The sequence below is a fragment of the Sphaeramia orbicularis genome, chromosome 20 (genome assembly GCF_902148855.1).
Source record: "Sphaeramia orbicularis chromosome 20, fSphaOr1.1, whole genome shotgun sequence".
In the NCBI taxonomy this organism is placed as follows: Eukaryota; Metazoa; Chordata; class Actinopteri; order Kurtiformes; family Apogonidae; genus Sphaeramia; species Sphaeramia orbicularis.
Genome location: NC_043976.1, coordinates 43647632 through 43665003, shown reverse-complemented (window position 1 = coordinate 43665003; position 17372 = coordinate 43647632). Strand labels below are relative to the sequence as shown.

The 17372-nt window shown below is 39.8% G+C and overlaps 1 protein-coding gene across 4 annotated transcripts in view; it reads left to right on the top strand.

Moving 5' to 3' along the window:
• The first annotated feature begins 1774 nt into the window (after window positions 1-1774).
• Window positions 1775-17372, top strand: part of LOC115411376 (tubulin beta-5 chain) — a 287981-nt gene continuing 272383 nt past the window's right edge. The window contains exons 1-6 of one of the 4 annotated variants that reach the window (XM_030123484.1): window positions 1775-1889; window positions 3706-3814; window positions 5617-5727; window positions 7418-7533; window positions 8566-8694; window positions 9995-10809. In XM_030123484.1, the coding sequence (XP_029979344.1) occupies window positions 1833-1889; window positions 3706-3814; window positions 5617-5727; window positions 7418-7533; window positions 8566-8694; window positions 9995-10809 (1337 nt within the window). In that variant the 5' untranslated portion in view covers window positions 1775-1832. Of the gene's footprint in view, window positions 1890-3705; window positions 3815-5616; window positions 5728-7417; window positions 7534-8565; window positions 8695-9994; window positions 10832-17372 lie in introns of all 4 variants that reach the window. The other 3 variants (XM_030123486.1, XM_030123485.1, XM_030123487.1) reach the window with 3 other exon arrangements.

The window sequence follows — 17372 nt, the reverse complement described above, 5'->3', positions numbered from 1 at the left end:
TAAATCTAATTCATTTACGGTTTGAATCCATTTAAGTCCCTCAGTTCATTACTTTTATTTTATTTTTTTTATTTTTTTCCACAGTCTACATCGTTCTGCATCTGGTATTAAATATTTAATTTTCTCCTGTTGATTATTTTCTTATGTCGCTGATCTGAGTTTAGTTTTTACTTTTCTTTTTGTCAGTGTCATCTTTTAAGTCACTTCTTAAAATGCATTTTTATAGACTTGCCTTCATGTGATATTGTCTCTTTTTAACGTTTTTAACATTTTTAATTTTGAATATTTAATTTTACCCTGTTTTGGTTATTCATTTATATTGGCAAACATGATGATGTTTTATTCTACTCCTTCATGTTCATTTGACAGCATCATGTTCTGTTATTTCTGCCCTCTCCACTACCATACATTCACAGTTAGTCCTGTTTTCATGTTTGCTGTACTCATCTCTTTTATTGTGTTGTTTGCTATGTTTTTATTCTGCTGTTATGCACTTTTGCTTTGTCTGTCAAAGCACTTTTTAAGCTCAGTTTTTAAAGGTGCAATATAAATAAAGTTATTATTATTATTATTATTATTATTATTTGTTTTTAGTTTCATATCCATCTATTTTTTTTATTATTTATTTATTAATCATTTATTCATAAGTGATTGTTCCCGTAATTAAATAATTATGAAATTTATAAAAGACATGATCATAATGAACATAAATAAATAAATGTGTGTGTGTGTGTGTATATATATATATATATATATATATATATATATATATATATATATATATATATATATAACTTTTAATAAAGATGTATGCAGGATCTATCCCATGTACTTCAAAAGTCCCTCAATTATATATTGACCCAAAGAATCATCATGTAACTGAATTAAAAATCTAAAATTCAATAAAAAGACAGCACAGTTTTTAAAAGGGGGTGTACTTATTCCAATTTAAAGAATTTTTTACACTTTTTTTTTTTTTTTAGTTTATCAGGAATATAGAATTTAAATAATTTATGGACACATGTAAATTGTAAAATTAACTTTGTTTTTCTCTTTATGAATTTGAAAATTTCCTTCTGAAATAAAACATGGATTCTAAATGTTTTTATTTTTGTTTTATTTTAGAATCCTTGTGGTCAAAATCTATATAAATATATAAATCATCCCAGTACCTTTAATTCAAATGTGCAATAACTTGTTGATACCTCTCAGTACACTTATTATTATTACTCTTTTTATAATACTCTATTTTACAAATGTGTATTTGTGCTTGTATGTGCAATTACTGTTTTTTTATATGTTTGAGCTGTGTTTATGTTTTGTATCTGTCTTTTTTTGTCATATCTTTACCTTTTTCTAACTCTTTTTCTGACTCAGGGAAATGCAAAAGAATTCTGATGTACCTGTACTGTTATGGATCTGTGCGAATGGCAAATAAAGTCTATTCTATCCTATTCTATTCTATTCTATTCTATTCTATTCTAATGTTCTTATCTGTCATTTCAAGGGTCGTAGTTAAATTAATTAAGTTAAACAGAGAATGAAAGCAATCATAGAATAAATGATTAAATGATTCTGATTATTGATTATAAACTGTTTTTTCAACCTCTGAACTTTAGAACAGTTTATATTTGTTATTATACACATTATTATCAGTTTTTATTCATTCTGTGGCTCGGCCTCTGTGGGCGTGGCTTCGTTGACGCACACGCACGGGGCGGAGCCCAGTGGAGGGCGCGCCCCCGCGGAGCAGCTGACACGCGGATAAAGTAAACTCCGCGGATCCGGATCAGATCAGACCGGGGACACCGAGACCGGAACGGACCGAAGACATGAGGGAGATAGTCCACATCCAGGCGGGACAGTGCGGGAACCAGATCGGAACCAAGGTAGGACAAGAACCGGGTTTAGACCCAGACCTGATGGACTGACCCGGGTTTAGACCCAGACCTGATGGACTGACCCGGGTTTAGACCCAGACCTGATGGACTGAGTTTAAATGGTTCAGTGAGAAAAACTAAAACATAAAAGAAAGAAAATCAAGTTTATGAAGGCTTGAGTCCAGATCCAGGTTCAGATCCAGATCTACGTTCAGGTCCAGGTTCAGATACAGGTCCAGGTTTAGATCCAGGTCTATGTCCAGATCTAGATCTAGGTTCAGATCCAGGTTCAGGTTAAGGTCCACGTCCAGATCGATCATCAAACGCTGAGTGTTGCCAAATATATAATAGTTTTATTATAATATAACATCTAATAGTAGTATAATAATATAATATAATATAATATAATATAATATAATATATTTAAAAGTTGTATAATATTATAATATCTAATAATGGAATAATAATATAATAGTATGATAATAATATAAGATAGAAGTATATATATATATATATATATATATATATATATATGTATCAGATGTAGTGTCCCTGGGTTGGACCTCCAGCCTCAGTTTGAACCTGGTCTCCGTCTCCTGGTGAATCATCACAGTGGTGAGAACTGAACTGTGGACCCACATGAGGAATGTGACACTTCCTGAACCCCCTTTACCCGAACCTGGACCTGAAACCACATCTGAGGAACAAGGTGTCCTGATCCGGACGCCAACGTAGAAACAGCTGATTAATGAAAGCGTCATGTAGGAAAATATCTGCAGAAGACCTGAAAGAACATGACCACAGGTTTGGACTTCTGCTAAAGTCATGTTGTGAAACATAGTGTGAAGAAACCCAACTAAATCCACATATGAACACCAGCAGGAAAAACTGACCCTGAAAGTGAAAAGCACTGATTTTTACACTGGTTATAATTGAAGACAAAGGAAAATTTCATATCACAGTTATTGTGACCAAAATTATCACAGTTATCATTATTATCACAATATTGTTGAAATTGTGCTCAAAATGTTCAAGAAGTACTAATGCACCCACCGAAATAATTTAACCAAGTTGTATTTAATAAATAAATAAATAAATAAAATGTAATAATAGGCACAATGCACTTTCTGTTGCAGAAACATTCAAATATTAGCATGTAAACAATTAAATATACAAATGTGCAGCAAAGATGGAACCAGACGGACAATGTTTGACCATTTTCCATCAAGTTTGAGTTGTTTTAGTTTCTTTTTCAGAGATAGAACGAACGATAGAACGAACGATAGAACGAACGATAGAACGAACGATAGAACGAACGATAGATAGAACGATAGATAGAACGATAGATAGAACGATAGAACGATAGAACGATAGATAGAACGATAGAACGATAGATAGATAGATAGATAGATAGATAGATAGATAGATAGATAGATAGATAGATAGATAGATAGATCCTGCAGTGCTGCTGCTTCTCCAGTACCATTAGTTTTCAAAGTGCAGTAATCAAACACAGTTTTCATGATAATTTGAATTTCAACGGTAATACTAACTGTCGGGAATTTTACCGCGGTTTATCGTTATACTGTAATCGTTACATCCCTATATGTAGGTCTGCTTTTTGTCCCATGATGTTACCGTGGAAACAGATTCACGTTGCTATAATGTGACTCTGAGATGTTTTGTTCTTACGCAGCTTGTGAAATGTTGGGACAGTAAATGGGATGTGTTTGGGTTCACTGTAGAGACAGAATGACTCAGCGCTGTGTCATGAACTCTGCTCTATTTTCTTCTTCTTCTCTTTTCTGATGCTGTGACTCGTCAGTTCTGGGAAGTGATCAGTGACGAACACGGCATTGACCCGACGGGAAACTATGTGGGTGACTCGCTTCTTCAGCTGGACAGAGTCAACGTCTACTACAATGAGGCTTCCTGTGAGTCTGGATTCATTCATGTAGATCAGACAGGTGTCAAACTCATGTTAGTTCAGGGGTCGCATTCACCCCAAGATGATCTCAAGTGGGCCAGACCTGTAAATGACAACAGTGAAAAAGTTAAATTAAATTATGATAATGTTTACAGCAGTGGCGGCTGCTCGTCTTTCAGACAGGGGAAGCTCAGTGTCGGCTTACATCAAAAAAATTGTCAAGTTATTTAAACATAAATTCGTCCCTCCGTTCCTTTTTCAGAAAATGCTCAGGGACCTTATCGTACGAGTAGGCGTGTTTTCCAGGGACTGGACCAGTGTCCTCTGAATGTCCAGCAGAGCTGGTCTGCTTAGACGGCCTTGGCCCAGTGTGTAGTAGGCGTAGGACTGGAGCCTTTGAAACTAGAGAAGCTCCTTTTACTCCTGCACATGGAGCTGACACTGTTGACACTAGTGACAACAGGCAATGATATTAAACTCAAACAAGAAATGATTAAATTATGGAACTGAAACAAGAAAACGTTGAAATTATGTTAAATTGAAACAAGGAAGTACAATGAGTGTGTTTTATTTACAGTGCAAGAAATGAACGAGTAATTTGGCAGTGGTTTCTCTGATTTCCCAGCAGAATGTGTGACGGTATTAAACTGAACTGTGTCAGTGAAGGAGCAGATCTGAAAACAGCTGTCAATCAAACGGGATTCAGCCTTTCAACTGATCCTCCAATCAGCACGTGGAATCCCGGTGTCCAGCCCGGCTGAGCTCCGCCCACAGCTCCATTCACCCCCAGAGACACTGAGCGTCCGGGGGCGGGACAACATGGTGTCATTTATCCAATTAGCGTCCAGTTTAGAGTCAATGAAAAAACCAGTTCCACTCAGTCCCATTGAAGTGCATGGACGCTGAGCGTCTACGGACAAATGCACTGAGCAGAGATGGAGGAGAAAACACAGACATGGGAATGGAGGAGAAGTGAACAACATCCAGTCCACTGATCTGGGATCAAACTGATTCTGAACCAACTGGTCTGAGAGATGAACGTGTTTGAACACATTTGGAGTCAATGAAATGAAAACAACTGAACAGATTTGATCATTTAATTGGAGTCATTTTAGGGGAAGCTGAGCTTCCACTGCAGTCTGAGAGAAAACACCTCTGGTTTACATCTACAAAGTTTCCTAGAAAATCTGAATAATGGAAATAATTTGAAATGTCTTAAGAAAAAAAGGTGCAATTTAAAAGATACTCTGCCTCAGTTTATCATTTACACGTGTACATTAGAACTTACAGGTCAAAAGTGTCACATCCGTCTTATCCGTGATTGGTTTACAAGGCGCCTGTTAGTCCCGCCTTCATATTTGGATTCAAACCCTGCGATTCCAGATGGATTTCTCATTGGGAAAGATGGTTGGATGGACAGGCTATGAATTCTGTGGGAGGAGTTCGCTCTAATAGAACGTCTGGATACGACAAAAACAGCTGAAATAGTCTGTTCTGGTGCCAGTGTGGTGGACTTCAGGGTTTGGGTCCAAGAGGCTCTTCTGTTCATCTGGACCTGATACGTGGATCCAAAGAATCTGGTTCATCTGCATCAAACCTCATGCACGGGCTGGGGTTTGAAAGTGTTTTTGAGCAATGAACCATTTTTCTTCAGTTTTAATGTTGTACAATGGTCTGAATGCATCCAAAATGAGTGCTGGGATGTTGGAGGTAAAGGGTTTGTTGTATTTCAACACTTGAACTGATCTGTGGAGCAGGTCCATGCCTCCAGGACAGACCATCTGATTTCTTCTTCCTGTGTTTGTGCAGCTCATAAATACGTCCCCCGGGCAGTTCTGGTTGATCTGGAACCAGGAACCATGGACAGTGTTCGATCGGGAGCCTTTGGACAACTCTTCAGACCAGACAACTTCATCTTTGGTACGTTGTATTTGTGGTTGTTGCAAAAAACTCAAAAACTCTCAACTCTAAAGCCTCAGTTTTTGATGCTGGAGAATCCTGTCTGTTTGCATCACAGCATCGTTATAATGGTTTCACATCCAGTGTGGGAGGAACACCTTACAAAAGTAATCCATTACAGTAACAGACTACTTTTTCTGTAACGCAGTAGTGTAAGGCATTACTCATCAATTTTCAGTAATATTTTACTCTGTACATGTTCAGTAGCGCTGGGTTACAACACACCTTTTGTCCATAATTTAATTGTTCAAATAACAAGCGGTTCCAGGCACAACAAGCCCCGCCCCTCGCACGTATTGTAGCTTATTTTGGCATCGATCCAGCTGATGTCATCATGTCTATGCAAGTACTGATGTCAGCATATCAATTACCTCTATATATGTGCCAAGTTTGAAGTAAATTGAAACAAAACTGATGTTTTTATAGAGGTTTGAAAATTTTCCCATTATAAGTAAATGGGGGGAAAAAAAGATTTTAAAAATTCCTAAAAAATTGAAACTTTGACCTACTTTTCCCAAAATGTAATCACATCTATTCTGCATCACTGGCAATCTATAAACCAAATTTGGTGTGAATTCAACAAACAGTTTTGCTACTACAAACATTTGAATTATCGTCCATTATAAGTAAATAGGAAAAAAAAGATTAAAGATTCCTAAAAAATGTAAACTTTGACCTTCTTTTCCCAAAATGTAATGAGATCTCTTTTGGATCACTGGCAATCTATAAACCCAATTTGGTGTGAATGCAAACAATAATTTTGCTGCTACAGCGTTAACAATCAAACAAACAGACAAACTGAATCAAAACCAAAACCCCTTGCCCCCCCTTTTGGGGGCGGGGTAAGAATAAATAAATAAAAAAAACAGTAAGGATGTGAGACCTTAAGGAATCAAAAATGTGTCTGTTTCCTGTTGTTGTTCAGCCAATGGGTGAAGACGGCAGAGGACAGTCCATTGTCCACATGGACGTATGCTCATTACTAACCCTAACCCTGCTTCACAGAAGCTAGTTAGCATTAGCATGACCCCTGTGATCAGCAATGACAAGGTAAGCTAATGTTTCTAGGACTAGTTAGAATTCTTTATCAACTGTGGATTTATCTACCAGCGTCCTTGGCTCCGCCCCCTGTTTGAACATGTAAAATGTTGGAAAAAATGCAAGCGCTCCTGCTGGGATTCAAACATCATCGACCGTAGTGTTACTTACTGAGCTATCCGTCCACATGGACTTCAGGACGCAAATTAATACGTCCCAAGTAGGGGTGAGTATTGGCAAGAATCTAGCGATACGACACAAATCACAATACTAGGATCACGATGAAGGTGAGGATGAAAACATCAAGTTGACCAAATGTCTGCCTCTTCTTAAATGAAAAGATAACGTTATTAAGAAGACATAAACACAGATCAGAGTGAACCCTGGGGGTCAAAGGTGCAGATTTCAGGCGTTGCAGGTTCGAGTCTGAACAGAGAAGAAGAAGCGGAAATGTTTCAGGAAACGCAGCGTTTGTTTTAAAGAACGTCTGAGCAGGAGGCTTTAAATAACCACCCCCCCACCCCCAACCCCAAGGATGAGAAGTGGGTCACCAGCTGAACATTCCCACCTGCTGCAGCGATCACTTTACTCACAGCTGATTGGTCGTCCACAGGTCAAACAGGTGCCGGCAACAACTGGGCCAAAGGTCACTACACGGAGGGGGCGGAGCTTGTGGATTCGGTCCTGGACGTGGTGAGGAAGGAGTGTGAGCACTGCGACTGCCTCCAGGTGAACGCAAACACAAGCCCCTCCCACGACGACAAGGGGGAGGAGCCTCTGAACATGGTTTTCTATTGAGTTTCATTAAACATTATCGTCTTAATGTGGATTATTGGAGACGTTTTGGACAATTTTAACGTTTAAACAGAGAAATTACATTAACAACATTCATTTAAACTGTTTCAATCAAGGTTCTAATAGTTTGGGATTTTTCATTATAGTTTAGTTTTATTTAGTTTTGACTTTTTTTTCACTAATTCAGTTAGTTTTGATTAGTTTTTAGAGCAGGTTTGCTAGTTTTTATTAGTTTTCGTTTTTTTCGAAATGCTTAGTTTTAGTTTAGCTTTAGTTTTTTCGTATCTTTTATCTTCCTCGCTGTCATATTCCCATAAATCTTGTAGAGGACTCTGCTGCTTTCTCCCAACTTTAGTCTCCATGTTTCCAGGTAGAGTGGGGACCAGAAGACGACTGGAAACCACAAGTGACGAACAGTGAAGTGTCATATGGTGCCGCTAGCTAAAATTGCTTGAGTGAAATAAATCAATTTCATATCAGTCCAGTGGACGTCAGAAATACAATAATCAAAAAACCCTGGTTTGGATGTTTCAGTCCAATATCGGATTTTTTTTTGGTGTACAAATGTACGTAGTGACGGTACAATCAAACTTCCTCGTATTGTTTCCACTCAGGTTTGACTACAGTACTTATGATTTTTTTTTTTTTTACACCTGCAGATGTAAAAGAACTAAATACATCAGATGAACCTGGATACATGCATGAAGACATGGGAGTGTTGGGTGTATTAATCTGATTTCTCATAATCCCATTACTGATGTTCTCTGATAAAACAGATCAGATTAGATGTTAACACCGTGTCACGTCCTGTCAGTGATCTGGTCCTGGTCCTGGTCCTGGTCCTGGTCCTAGTTCTGGAACTGGTCCGTGGGCTGGTCCACAGAGCCACCTACTGCTCTGAATGTAAAGGTCAACTTTCCTTTTACTGTCCAATAAACCACTTCCTGTCCTCCATCGACCCCCCAGGGCTTCCAGCTGACTCACTCTCTGGGGGGGGGCACTGGCTCAGGAATGGGGACCCTCCTCATCAGCAAGATCCGGGAGGAGTACCCCGACCGGATCATGAACACCTTCAGCGTCATGCCCTCGCCTAAGGTACTGATGTCAGCTGACCGTCACTGAAACTAACTTAACATCTACTGGTCGACGTCTAATAACAACAGTAGTTTATTAAAAGTGAAACTGGTCTGTGAGTAGGGATGGGAATCGAGAAGAATTTAATGATTCTGATTCCATTATCGATTTTGCTTATTGATGAGATTCCTTATCGATTCTCATTGGGTGAGGGAATAAAAGAGTACAAGCAGATGTGTTTGCATTAACTGTCTTTTATATTTCCATCTGCACAGAAAATAGAACATATACAGTATGAACAAATAATAACAGATGAGGCTGGGCCCGGTTCGGGGTGGGGGGTGGGGGGCGTACAGTGAAAGTCAAACTCCAGACTCTTTACTAATTCCTCTGTTGCTGCATTTCCACTATGTGGAACTGGTTCAACTCAGCTCGTCTCCCGTTGTTGTGCTCCTCATTTCCTTTCCCCTACCTTCAGAAACTTGTATTTGAGGGGGAACGACGTTTGTTGCCCGCACCAGAACCAGAACTGGGCCCAGAAGACGGCCTGGTGTTCACTCTGCTGCTAGATTCACAAGCACCTCTAAGTAGCGAATCAAATGAATCACATGTGGACAAATGTTTGAGCAGATTGAAGGGATTCCACCTTTAGAAGAAATGGAAGCTTTGACAGAGTTCAACTGGACCTGGTGTGGTCTGTTTAGACCTGGTGTGGTCTGTTTAGACCTGGTGTGGTCTGTTTAGACCTGGTGTGGTCTGTTTGGACCTGGTGTGGTCTGTTTAGACCTGGTGTGGTCTGTTTGGACCTGGTGTGGTCTGTTTGGACCTGGTGTGGTCTGTTTGGACCTGGTGTGGTCTGTTTAGACCTGGTGTGGTCTGTTTAGACCTGGTGTGGTCTGTTTAGACCTGGTGTGGTCTGTATGGACCTGGTGTGGTCTGTTTAGACCTGGTGTGGTCTGTTTAGACCTGGTGTGGTCTGTTTAGACCTGGTGTGGTCTGTTTAGATTGTTTCTGCCTCAACGCCACGTTCTGACCAAAACAATGCAGTGTACGTGTGACGTTGTCAGGCATCCGCAACGAAGGTGGAATCGATAAGCAGAATCGTTAAGCAGGCACGCAAACGATTCAAAGGAATCAAGCTACTGGGATCCGGTTCTCAAAAAGAACCAGTTCTCGATTCCCATCCCTATCTGTGAGTAAAAAAAACGCAGTGAAATTTATAAAAGCAGTGAAATTTTACCAAGTTTAAGTCACTAATAAAATACATTTGAAGTCCAAACGCTGTTTTTCCCATCATGCCTCACTGTGTCTTTCTGAGCAGGTTTCGGACACCGTGGTGGAGCCGTACAACGCCACCCTGTCCGTCCACCAGCTCGTGGAAAACACCGACGAGACGTACTGCATCGACAACGAGGCCCTTTACGACATCTGCTTCCGCACGCTGAAGCTGACCACGCCCACCTACGGCGACCTCAACCACCTGGTGTCAGCCACCATGAGCGGCGTCACCACTTCGCTCCGTTTCCCGGGGCAGCTCAACGCCGACCTCCGTAAACTGGCCGTCAACATGGTGCCCTTCCCCCGCCTCCACTTCTTCATGCCGGGATTCGCTCCGTTAACGGCCAGGGGAAGTCAGCAGTACCGAGCGCTCACCGTCCCCGAGCTCACCCAGCAGATGTTCGACGCCAGGAACATGATGGCGGCCTGCGACCCTCGCCATGGACGCTACCTGACGGTGGCCACTGTGTTCCGCGGACCCATGTCCATGAAGGAGGTGGACGAGCAGATGCTGAACGTCCAGAACAAGAACAGCAGCTACTTCGTGGAGTGGATCCCCAACAACGTGAAGGTGGCGGTCTGCGACATCGCTCCCCGCGGGCTCAAGATGGCCGCCACCTTCATCGGAAACAGCACCGCCATCCAGGAGCTGTTCAAGCGCATCTCGGAGCAGTTCTCGGCCATGTTCCGCAGAAAGGCCTTCCTGCACTGGTTCACGGGCGAAGGAATGGACGAGATGGAGTTCACGGAGGCGGAGAGCAACATGAACGACCTGGTGTCGGAGTACCAGCAGTACCAGGACGCCACCGCCAACGACGGAGATGACAACTTTGAGGACGAGGACGATGAGATCAACGAGTAAGGAGTTCGGACGCGACTGGTAAAGCTCCGACCAACGGTTTTGCCATTGCCTTAGAGGGCGGTAAAACGTTAACGCAGTGAAAATGTTTATTTCAGTCAATGTCGCGAATTATTGGAAGTTTAAAAGATGATGTTTGGTTTTGGAAAGTTGAGGAAAGTTGAAGGTTATGGTCAGAAAATGACAGAGTACAATGTTTCTCACATAAAAACATTCCACACTGTGATAAATAAAAGTCAATTTTACTGAAATACGCACCAGTTAAACCAGGGCTGTCAAACGCACGTTAGTTCAGTTCCACATTCAGCCTAATCTGATCTAAAGTAAAATAATATGAAAAATAGGATAAGAACTTTTGAGTGAAAAAAGTAAAATTCTGTAATGAAAATGTTTACATCTATGATTTATACTCAATCATAACATGAACAAATATGAACAACCTGAAAATTCTTAAGAAAAATAAGTGCAGTGTTAACAATATTATGCCTTAGTTTATCATTTATACATGTGACTCACAACTTACAGATCACAGTGGATCTACAAATACACAAAACATTAAATAACAGGCAGAATAATAATACAATTCTACATACTTCTCTTAAGAGATTTCACGTTATTGACGTAAAAGGCTAGTCTGTAAATATTCTGATGTAATTTTCCTTTTTTTTTTTTTTTTTACACTAAAACAAAGAAAACAATTACAGTTTTCATTATTTATACGTTATTATGACAGTATTTTACAGGTCTGATCCACATTAGATTGAATTGATCTAAAATGATTCTAACATCCTTGATTGTTCATATCTTCAGTGTAATTGTTGCATTTTACAAATTCATCCCAGGGGCCAGATTGAACCCTTTGGCGGACCAGATTTGGCCCCCGGGACACATGTTTGACACCTGTGAGTTAAACCGAATAAAACAACAAAACACTGAAACTACTGATTCATGTTTTTAGCTGAGAATGTTGAAAAATCACAATAAAATCTAAAATTAGCTCATCCAGATCTACAGGAAAACATTACAATCAATTTAAAAAGTGTCAAAATATCAAAAATCAAGTGACACTGGTTTATTTCATCAGCTAAACTCCAAAAATATCCCATAAACATAAACATTCAACTATTAAAATCATCAAATTGTCACGTTTGAAAACCTGAAACCATGTTGTAATGTTTTAAGGCTTTGCTTCTAAGATCTGAATAGTTTCAGGTTAATTTTGTGTTTATCAACTCGTCAGTTCATCCACTAAACTGATGTGTGATAAAACGACACTGGGGTTCAGAAGCATTTAGATCACTAGCCATTTAACCAGAATATGAAGCACTGACGTTAAAGATCTAATTATTAAACCTGTAGATGCATTGTTCCTTTACCTGCTCTTAACTAGGGATGTGTATCAGCAAGAATCTGGCGATACGATACAAATCACAATACTAGGATCACGATACGATATATCACGATACTGTTCAAAAGGCAATTTTTTTATTGGTTTTGGGTTTTTTTAAGATTATTTCCTGGAAGAATTGAATTACACCAGAAATCTGCACAAAAACTAAACACATTTTTATTTGATCACAACAGGATCTAATGTTATGTCACAAAATGTTCCTGTGTTCAAACTGAAATTCTGTTTTACAGACATTCCAGTTTCAGATCCTGTTCAAATGTTCATATTCTATTAGTTCAGAACTAACATCAGAACAGGATTTGAGTTCAATCCCAACAAAGGAACTACCATGTGCCTCTCAGACAGGAGAAAGTGTGTTTAGGGTGCTTCAAATAACCATTATTTAATAAAACAGTGTGAAATTATATTAAATAAGATAAAAACAATAAAGAAAACCAAAAAACAAAAATGAACCTCCGCCATATCTGCATTTGAATAAATAAATAAAAATTTCGACACAGTACTTTTTAATATCAATACAGTATCGTGAAATGAAATATCGCAATATATTGCAGAACCGATATTTTCTAACAGCCCTACACTTAACCAAATATGAACCTTAAAAATAACGTCTATTTGTCATTAAAGTGTAAGAATCTGAGATAAAGAAGTAAATAAATAAACTTAACGAGTGAAGATGCCAGTGACGTCACAAAGGTCAAAGGTGAAGCCGTCGTCTCCAAACCCGTTGAATATCTGACATCTGTGTACTGTGTGTGTGTGTGTGTGTGTGTGTGTTGTTTCTGATTTTTGTATGTGCGGCTAAAATTAAAGCATTTGACGCCTTCAAGTGTTTGACGTCTGTTATGTCCATGTTTCCTGTTTCGTCTGACATCGTGAGCAAAAACGCTAACGTCGCATTGCGTCGACGAATTTGATTATTAAGACACGGAGTTCAAATCTGGATGAATATCAGACCGTGATTCAGTGTGAAACAACACGATACACGCTAACATTAGCATTCAGCTGGTTCCTAGCTAATATTACTGCACGCTAAATGAGAAAACAGGACAACACTTGGTCAGATTAGTCCGATATTTCGGAATTTACTTCTACCTTTGCCACTGAATCACAATGGTCCTATTAGCTAAAAAGTGGTTGAATGCTAACAAATGCTATAATATCAAATGTGCAGATATCCCTCCAGATTTTTAGTGTCTAGTGAAATTACAGATTTGTCAGTTTTTTATGTTTGTATGATTTAATAAAAGTATTTGAGCCGAGCATGATGAGTAAAGTCTACGGTTTACTTTAACTTTAGCCATGTTAACGGGGTTAGCATGCTAATGCTTAGCACACTAGTATTTAGCTACAAAACAATGTGAAAATGAAGCAAACAAATAAAAAATATAGTATTATTATTAGATAGATAGATAGATAGATAGATAGATAGATAGATAGATAGATAGATAGATAGATAGATAGATAGATAGATAGATAGATAGATAGATAGATAGATAGATAGATAGTTTGGTTACCAGATAGTATGGTTGTCCATATAATATATAAAATACTTCTTCAAACACTACAAATACTTTGTCAAACACTATAAATACTTCGTCAAACGCTACAAGTACTTCATCAAACACTACAAATACTTCTTCAAACACGACAAATACTTCGTCAAACCCCACAAATACTTCGTCAAACACTACGAATACTTCATCAAACACTACAAATACTTCTTCAAACACTATAAATACTTCGTCAAACGCTACAAGTACTTCATCAAACACTACAAATACTGCATCAAACACTACAAATACTTTGTCAAACACTACAAATACTGCATCAAACACTACAAACACTTTGTCAAACACTACAAATACTTCATCAAACACTACAAATACTTCATCAAACACTACAAATACTTCTTCAAACACGACAAATACTTCGTCAAACCCCACAAATACTTCGTCAAACACTACAAATACTTCTTCAAACACTATGAATACTTCTTCAAACACGACAAATACTTCTTCAAACACGACAAATACTTTGTCAAACCCCACAAATACTTCGTCAAACACTACGAATACTTCATCAAACACTACAAATACTTCTTCAAACACTATAAATACTTCGTCAAACGCTACAAGTACTTCATTGAACACGACAAATACTGCATCAAACACTACAAACACTTTGTCAAACACTACAAATACTTCATCAGATATTTCATCAATAAAAATCTCAGATGTAAATCATCTTTTCTTCATGTCAGAACATCTTAAAAGCCTCTTTTTTCTGTTTTTAACCTCTAATGTGACACTCAGCCCATATTTTCATATTGTGATGCCTTTTCCTGATATTTGGTGACATATTCGTCCGTTTCTCTCCGTAACTCGGCCTCCTCTGGCTGATATCCATGCAGCGCCGCACACATGTTTTCTATTGACGCTGAATTCTGTACGTTCTGCTGTTTCTCTGACTATTTATGGTTTAATGGCCGATGTGTTGCGTGGTCAAACCCTGTCGTGGCTCTGGAATTCCTCTGCCTATTTAAGGCCTGACGCTACATATTTTATGGCCTGCTTTGTTTCTTTGCAGGGACAGAAGAGAGAGAACAGCACATTTATCTAGAAAACAAGTGGTGGAAGAAATATTCAGATCATTTACTTGAGTAAAAAGTACAAACGCTGCAGAAACAGACGGGGTAGAAAGCAGCCCAGTCTGCTTAAATACAGCTAAGCTGTGTTTCATGAAGCAAAACCTTCTGCCGGCGGCTGAACTCCGTCTGCGTGGACGGATTCTTAACACTGGGATAAAAGTCTCCACACTGAAAGGCTGTAATTGGCCTTAAAACTGGAAACAAGCAACAAAAGCCAGAAAACCAGGACCCGGTCTGGTTCCTCTGCTGGGACTTGATCCACAGCGGGATTTTAGATCCTGCTCATTAAATCCAGATCAATACGAGATAGATAGATAGATAGATAGATAGATAGATAGATAGATAGATAGATAGATAGATAGATAGATAGATAGATAGATAGATAGATAGATAGATAGATAGATAGATAGATAGATAGATAGTTTGGTTACGACAGCAGTCCAAAAAACACACTGACCCAACTCCACATACAACCAACAATGGAAGGAAGAAGTGATGAAAACAGAATAGAAGATATAAAAATATATAATATGTACAATAAAAGTAATGTAAAATAATACAATAAAACAAAACACCCCTGGTCTGGGGGTTTAATCCTGATCTAGGGATTCTGGTCCTTGTCCTGGTCTGAGGGTCTAGTCCTGGTCCCTTCCTGGTCCTGGGGGTTTTATCCTGATCTAGGGGTTCTGGTCCTGGTCCTGGTCTGAGGGTCTGGTCCTGGTCTAAAGGTCTGGTCTTGGTCTGGGGGTTTAATCCTGATCTAGGGGGTCTGGTCCTGGTCTAAAGGTCTGGTCTTGGGGTTTACTCCTGATCTAGGGGGTCTGGTCCTTTCCTGGTCCTGGTCTAAAGGTCTGGTCTTGGTCTGGGGGTTTAATCCTGATCTAGGGGTCTAGTCCTGGTCTTTTCCTGGTCCTGGGGGTTTAATCCTGATCTAGGGGTTCTGGTCCTGGTCTGAGGGTCTGGTCCTGATCTAAAGGTCTGGTCTTGGTCTGGGGGTTTAATCCTGATCTAGGGGTTCTGGTCCTGGTCCTGATCTAAAGGTCTGGTCTTGGTCTGGGGGTTAAATCCTGATCTAGGGGTCTGGTCCCGGTCCTTTCCTGGACTGGGGGGGCCTCTAGCTGTGAAGCCCGGCGGTCGTCATGGTGACAGGCCCTGGCCCTGGCGTGCTGCGTGGAGCGCCTGGTTAATCCTTCGCAGCCTCAGCAGTTGTGTTTGTGTGATGGATTATGGGTAAAAGTGTGGTGGATTATGGGTAAAAGGCCAGTGCTGGGCTCATGTCTGTGGACAGAGCTGAGCTGGTGCTTCTATTCAACAGCAGGTCTTTGTCTGAGCGGGTTTTAGCCGAGTCCAGCAGAAACAGGACCGGGTCATGACGTGGTTTGGTCCGGTCTGGAACGGCTGAAGGTTCAGGTTCAGGAACATGAACAAAATATCAATAATCAATAATCAATACAGGATTCAGTTCAGTCTAATATGGAGTTTTATAGATCTGAAGTGAATTATCCACTAGTTTTATTTTACAACATCCAGACCAAAGTTATGATCGTTAACGAAAACGAAGGAAATGACCAAAACTAGAACTGAAAAAATATTTTCTGGTCCTGGTCTAAAGGTCTGGTCCTCGTCTTGGGGTTTAATCCTGATCAAGGGGGTCTGGTCCCGGTCCTGGTCCGGGGGTCTGGTCCTGGTCTAAAGGTCTGGTCCTGGGGTCTAGTCCTGGTCCTGATCTAAAGGTCTGGTCCTGGTCTGGGGGTCTGGTCCTGGTCCTGGTCTGGGGGTCTAGTCCTGGTCTAAATGTCTGGTCCTGGGGTCTAGTCTAAAGGTCTGGCCCTGGTCTCGGGGTCTAGTCCTGGCGCTGGTCTAAAGGTCTGAACCTGGTCTTGGGGTTTAATTCTGATCAAGGGGGTCTGGTCCTGGTCTAAAGGTCTGGTCCTGGGGTCTAGTCTTGGTCCTGATGTAGGGGTCTGGTCCTGGTCCTGGTCTGTAGTTTTATTTTATAACATCCGGACCAAGGTTATTATCGTTAATGAAAACTAATGAAATGATGAAAACTAGAATTGTGAAAACATTTTCGTTAACTGAAATAAATAAAAACTATAATTAAAAGAGAAAAAAAAGATAATTAACTGAAACTGTATTGTGTATTTACAAAACTAACTAAAATGGATAAAAACTATGGATAAAATTCCCTTTGTTTTCGTCTTTATCAATGTCAGATTGATACAAAATCGATTTCTTTGTCTCTCTCAGTTTTCTGTGCTGTCTCCATACGACACTTTTTGCTCCGTCACTTGTGTTCACTTGTGGTTTCCAGTCGTCTTCTGGTCCCCACTCTACCTGGAAACATGGAGACTAAAGCAGCAGAGTCCTGTCTGGGATTGATTTGAATACAACCACAGAGAAGAAGAGAAAAGAGACGACTGAACTACAACTAAACTACAACTAAGCATTTAGAAAATAACAAAAACTAATAAAAACTATCAAACCTGTTCTAAAAACAA